The 6,415-nt window shown below is 51.5% G+C and overlaps 1 protein-coding gene across 1 annotated transcript; it reads left to right on the forward strand.

Moving 5' to 3' along the window:
• Positions 1 to 1,656: 1,656 nt before the first annotated feature.
• LOC112130737 (protein ARMCX6) lies at positions 1,657 to 2,934 on the forward strand (the record flags this gene model as incomplete). Its single annotated transcript, XM_024240433.3, has 1 exon — positions 1,657 to 2,934. A coding segment is annotated over one exon (555 nt), but the record flags the coding sequence as incomplete, so codon positions are not given.
• Between the last annotated feature and the right edge of the window lie 3,481 nt (positions 2,935 to 6,415).

Raw genomic sequence — 6,415 nt, forward strand, 5'->3', positions numbered from 1 at the left:
GACATATATCTCAGGTGACCAAGATCTGTGGGAAAGTCAAATCTTTTTGATCCAGCCATCAGCTCTCTGCTGTTGACCTCAGAGAGGCATGTTTGTAGATGAGTGAAGAAAGAAGAAACTGCTCTGGTTATATGCAGGTTGGTGTGAGAATGAGGATTGCCTGGGAAGTCTTAGGGTCAGGATTGGGACAGAGTCATCTTCCCCTACACTCTTGCCCCACCCACCAGCTTATTTTAGTTCTCTAAATGGTGCATAGGATCGGGGGAGAGTTGGTGTTGCGGAACCAAGAGTGAGAGGTGAGAAATGTTTGAGAGTCCAGAATCAGTAAAAGGAACTGCGGCCTATCACCCAGCACTGTGTTCTCCGACCCTACCGATAGATATTGGTTTGTTTGTCTGTCTGTAGGGGGCAGTGCAACCCAAGAAAAAGGAAGAAGAAAATTACAGGTTATCTGGTAGAGACTGAAGCAAGAGTGTATTCCTTCAAGGAAATGTGGAGCCAGAACCAGTCATAAGAGGGTGGTACACACAAGTGCTAAACTGGAACTTGCCCTTCTACTCCTATCCTGTTTTCGGAAAACCCTTAATCCCAATCCTTTATGGCTCTGGGAAAGCAGTGTCAAAATCTATAGAAAGGGGAGTGAGGTGAGGTACAGCAGAAAAGTGGGCATTCATGGGAGAAGGGCGAGGAATAAAGTGGCAGGAGGCCAGGGTGGGGAAGATGGGTGTGCCTGAGAACTAAATGGGAGACTTTGGAAAGTTATATTTCTCACTCTGGAGTGGATGCACCTGAAACTTATGTGTCAGTGCATTTACCAATCTCTATTCTCTTTTCTCTGTCTACCTGTAGACAATAATCTAAGTAAGGGAGGAAAGAAATTGCTCCACAGAGTGTGATATGCTGGAGATAAGGGGTGGAAACAAGGCGTCCGAGGCAGACTACAGAGTCCAGAGGCAATTCAGCTTCTCCCTCTCACAGCCTTTATTTTTTTTCTCCTCTTATATTGGTGCTGGAAAAAGATAAATGCTGCACCTCTGGGAAAATAGTGGAAATGAGCTTGGGGGAGGTTAAACCCCAGAGGAGGAACATTTGAAAATGAAGACCTTCAATCCGGAAATAGAGATACTGATACCCTTGTATCCTGTGCCTTGACATGTCTCTTTGGGCAGACTCATCTGAAAGCTCTATGTGTTTGCATTGCTGCTAGGTCCATGTTGGATGGCAATTAGATTGATTGTGTCCAGGAAAAGAATGTCTAACAATCTCCTTCCTAGAATGCCACAACTAGATCACCTTTTAAAGAGTGATGCCCAACTGTGACTTGCATTAGATGTGGGATATACTCAGACTGACGAATTTGTGAAAGAAGATATGGAAGTCTGGTCTAGAAGTTGACACAGTATTCATCCACTTGTCAGAAGAAGGCACAACCAAGCAAGAAAAACAAAAAGAGCGTGGGAGCTGCAGACAGTGGGGAAGACAGGCAAGGCCCATGATCTGCAGTCAAGAGTTGAGGATAAGTCAAGCCCTGGGGATCAGTCTGACAATAATCATGGGCAGTAAGAACTCGCAGCCTCTCCAAAAGCAAACCATCGAAATAAAAATGAATCACCTATTCCCCCAATAAAAATAAAAAAAATTTCTGGGTATGCTCAAAACTTTAAAAATGGCAGTTGTGTTCTGGACCTCTCCAAGTGTCTTTTCATTCAGGGAAAACTGTTGTTTGCCAAGCCCAAGGATGCGGGCTTTCCATTTAGCCAGGATATCAATAGCCATTTGGCCAGCCTCTCAATGGCTAGAAACACGGGCCCCACTCCAGACCCCACTGTTAGAGAGGCTTTGTGTGCCCCGGATAACTTAAATGCGAGTATTGAAAGTCAGGGCCAGATTAAGATGTACATCAATGAAGTGTGTCGGGAGACTGTGTCACGTTGCTGCAACTCATTTCTGCAGCAGGCCGGATTAAATTTGTTAATAAGCATGACAGTTATTAATAACATGCTTGCCAAGTCCGTTTCAGACTTGAAGTTTCCTTTGATATCAGAGGGAAGTGGATGTGCTAAGGTTCAGGTTTTGAAACCGCTGATGGGTTTGTCTGAAAAGCCAGTCTTGGCGGGGGAGTTAGTCAGTGCCCAGATGCTCTTCTCATTCATGTCCCTCTTTATCAGAAATGGAAACAGAGAGATTCTCCTGGAAACCCCTGCCCCATAAACGGCCCTCTAGAACACAGTGGGACGGAATCCACCCACAACGCGCTTGGTTTGCAGATGTCAAAGAATCTGCAGAGGGTGCTACTGAAGATCCAGCCTCAGCCAATCACCACCTCATTGGGTGAAAGTTCCAGGGCTCAATCCAGGACCACACTCTTATTGGCCAGGCAATAAGGGGCTCCCACAGAGCTTTGAGTAACTTCTTGGTTGTGCAGTCTGCAGGCAATGTTGGCATTGTAAATTCCTCCCTTGCAGCCTCCTTCATGTGGTGAGGGGATCACTTCAGCTGCCTGCTGTGGACAAAGAACATCAAATTACAGCATCACGAGTGCTATTGTTGCCTGTGGTGGTCTCCCTGTCCAAGCGGGACCGCTTTGCAGAGACCAGACGCATATCGCAGCTTGAGCTGAAAATGCATTTGTTGCAGCTTAGGTTGAATTATTTTTCGTTTACTCTTTCTTCTACACGCGCCTGATGGATAGTGAACCTATTCATCAAAAAGGTGCACTGCTCTTCTGTCTATTGTACCGACTTAACCTCTTCCACCCAAGTCCGCATCTGTGTGTATCATCAATAAAGTTGTGTGCTTTGATTGGCAGAAAAGAGTCATGGTCCTTGTCCTTGAGTTTACAGTCTGCACGGAGAGAAGGACAAAAAAAGCACGGTAAACGCCAGCTGACTGGAACGTCTGCTCCCTGACAAATGCAGGCTTATGGGTGCTCACAGGAGGCAGGGATAGTGAGGGGCTGCAGTGCTCAGAATAAACTTCAAGAAGGGGCTGCGGGCGGGGGTGGGGGAAGGGGAGGGGCACAGCGGGGGAGTTCGTGGAATTAGGATGGAATGTTGAGAGGACTGAAAGAGACAGCACCCGTGGAGCAGGCAGCACCGTGCCCGGCACAGAGAAATCCCTTCTCAATGTCTTTTCCTTGACTGCCAGCCTGGAGAGAAAGGTCAGTAACCCTGGCCTTTTCGATTGTCTGCGCAACCCGACGTGGGGATGGGGACCGGGGTGGAACGGGTGGGGGCGCTCTACCACGCATGGGGGCGCATTTATTGCACAATGATGGCGATAAAGGTTGCCGTTTGCCCAGCACCTACGTGTGTAGTTCTATCCCTCCTGCGAAGCCACGGGGAAATCTGCTTCCAGCCCTCCTTCTCTCTTCCTTGGGATCCCCAGCGCTACTTCCTGGCAGAGTGAGAGGGCCGCTGCTCCCTTTGGAGCAACCTCCTTTCTTCCATATCCCCACTACCTGTGGTGGGACCCAGGAAGGGGAGAGTGGAGCTCTCCATCAACTACCTGCGGGGGTGATAGGGCAGATGCTGAGGGCACTTGGCACGACCGTGGCCACTCCATCCATCCGGAGACACCTCCACACTCTCCATCTGAGGTCCCTGCACGTTGCCAGGAAAGGAAGAGCCCGTGGGCGCAGAAGCACTCCGTGGGTCAGGGCAGCTCGTTCTGCCCCGCCCCCACCTCCAACATTACCAGATCCCGCCCAGCAGGTTTAGCCCCTGAATCAGCAAAGCCAGGTTCCCTGCATGTTTGTGACGTGTCAAGAAGTGGTCCCCTTCCCTAAAGCCATGGCAAACCCAGTAAACACATCTGCTTCCCCTTGGCCAAGGCTGCTGCCGTGCCCGGTGCCCTTTCGGTCTCCCAGGGCTGCTGCTGTGGGTCACTGTGTCCTGGGCAGCCGCGATCTCCATGGTGCTGAGCATTCTGCTTGCTCTCTTCCACACAGAACAAAGCTTTCTTTTCTTGCCTTATTCTCCCTTCCCCCCGCAGCTTGCCTTCCAGGTGGGTTACAACTTTCCTGCTTGTACCATCTGCCCCACAGTCCATGCTGGCCAGAGGGCCTGAGTGCCTGCTGGGTCCCCTGACCAACTCTGGAAAACCCTCCCACCTGGAATGGGGACCAGACCTCTTCCCAGGCCCTGGTGCCTGGGATGGCCAACAAGTGACTTGCAGTTGTTGTGACACCACACCCCCCGTCAAGGCTCACACTGCTGGGGCTTCCTTGGCTGGCTCTGGGAGCCCTGTCTCGGTTCCTAAGGGTTCCTAAGAGCTGTCAGAAGGACCACCCTTTCTCCCAAGCCAACCGCAGTTTGGCTGGGCAATCTGATTTCAAAGGGGATTTCCCTGCAGACAGCTTCGCATGCACTTTTCCCAGTGGGGCCTGCTTCGCCAATGCTGTCTTCAGTGACACCTCATTGCTCAGTCTCTTTGAGCACAAAGGCATCCTCCTAGCCTGTGGTCCCGAATTAGCATGCACCTCCCTACTTCCCTGCACGCTACCAAGTTTCCCTTTACGTGCACTTGTCCACCATCTCTGAGGCACTTGACACCGTGAGGCCGCAGCTGAGTCCTAACTCAGGGAGCGCCCCAGAGGCTTTCTGCCCATCTCCTGAGCAAACTCTGTCACAGAAAAGCCCATCAGCGTCCAAGTGTCTCCACGGCGTTGTCTTGGCCCAAGTCAAAACCCTCCTGTCCATTTGCTGGCAGTGCCCTCCCGAAAGCACTCACACACAGCCCTTCTGTCCTGCCCCTCATCCCCTGACTGGTTGAGTGCCTGGGTACGAGCCCACTTCCCGTGGATTCTGCCTCTCTGGGATGCGCGGGGGAGTCGGGAGCATGCCTGCCTCCCAGGGCCTGATCAAGACACTGAGAGGTTCTCAGCACTGGCAAGAGCACCGGTGCCCCCATTCCATATTGTAACGCAAACATAAAAACAGCCCTGAGCCATCAATCACAATACATACCTGCCTGCTGCAACCAAAAGACAGCCTTTCTGGGCTTCCCCGTGGCAAACATTGGGAAAGGTCATCAATCCTGAGCTTGCCACATTCTGTGAGAAGTGCTCTGCCTTGATGGTGCCGCCCCAGCCTGAGCCCGTCTCTTGTGTCAACCTGGAACTGCCGCCACAGGCTGTCTTCCACCTCCAGAAAGGGCCCTGGGTTTTGCTTCTCATCTATCTTATGAGCACGTTTCCATTTGGTGCCTGTAGGCACTGACTGACTTCCAGACCAACTTCAGGTGCCCTCCCCAGCCTGCTGCCTCTCCTAGGGATTTTGTGGTTTGCCACCCCCACCCCGCCCCCCTCCAGGTGAGTGCACACAAGGTTGCAGACAACCAGCTTCCCAGCAGGCACGTCCTGTCTCAGACACTGGATCCTCACCGGGGTGCTATGTGTCACTCTCAAAGCAGTATCCACCACGATCCCCTTACTTTTAAGTGCCACCCTGGACCAGCATAGCCCTCACCCAGTCCGTCCCTCTGACGATGCACCACTGGGCTAAGAGTTGGGCAGCTGTGGCAAGGGGTTGCTCTTGCCTCTCTTCTGAGGGACACTGGCTGCTCTATGATGCAGATGGGCACTGCACCAGAGTCCAGCAGAGTGCTGCAGAGGGCCGGCCCTTGCCCCGTCTGTTACAGATGCCAGATATGTCTTCTCACTGGCTGCCACTTCCCTACTCTCTCTGCTCATGGCATCCTTTCCATCCTGGAGGTCCATTTTCCCTTATTGCCTCTTGTTTTGGTGTGACGTTTAGGACAGCCTTTCCCACTTTGCCATGAACACAGTCTCCTTGGCAGTTTTCTCGTTCTTTCACACCTTTCTATTCAGAGTTTTGTCTCATCGACCCGCCTGGAATTTACTTTTGTGCAAGGTGAGAGACAGTGATGTGACTTCACTTCTTTTCCCGCATGATTAGCCGACGAGCCCAGCACCACTGGTTGAGCACTCCGTTCTAGTGCTGTCTGTGGCACGTTCTGGGATCCTCATGCGCCCAGCTGCGCACCCGCTCTGTGGTTTCCAGGCATTAAAGTTTCTCCTGAGGCACATCCCTTTCCCTCAGGAACCTCTTACTGACTTGGAGTCCCTCAGCTCACTAGGTGGCCTAAGGCAGGTGGGGTGTGTGTGTGTGTGTGTGTGTGTGTGTGTGTGTGTGTGTGTGTGTGTGTTTGTGTGTTGGTGGAGAGAGCTGTGTTGGTGCTTGTGAGCAAGCCTCTGCTCCAGGTACGTTCTCAGGACATATTGCGGCCCACAGGAAGCTTAGGAACTCTCATCCCGCCGACCTTTGCATCATGGCAAACTGGGCACTGGTTTCTCTCCTCCCCCAAATTACTATATCTGTACTGAAAAGTTGCAGAACAGTGTACTGTGTATATAATTGTAAATATTATATATCCTATAACACTATATACTGTT

This window comes from Pongo abelii, chromosome X (assembly GCF_028885655.2).
Source record: "Pongo abelii isolate AG06213 chromosome X, NHGRI_mPonAbe1-v2.0_pri, whole genome shotgun sequence".
NCBI classification, from domain to species: domain Eukaryota; kingdom Metazoa; phylum Chordata; class Mammalia; order Primates; family Hominidae; genus Pongo; species Pongo abelii.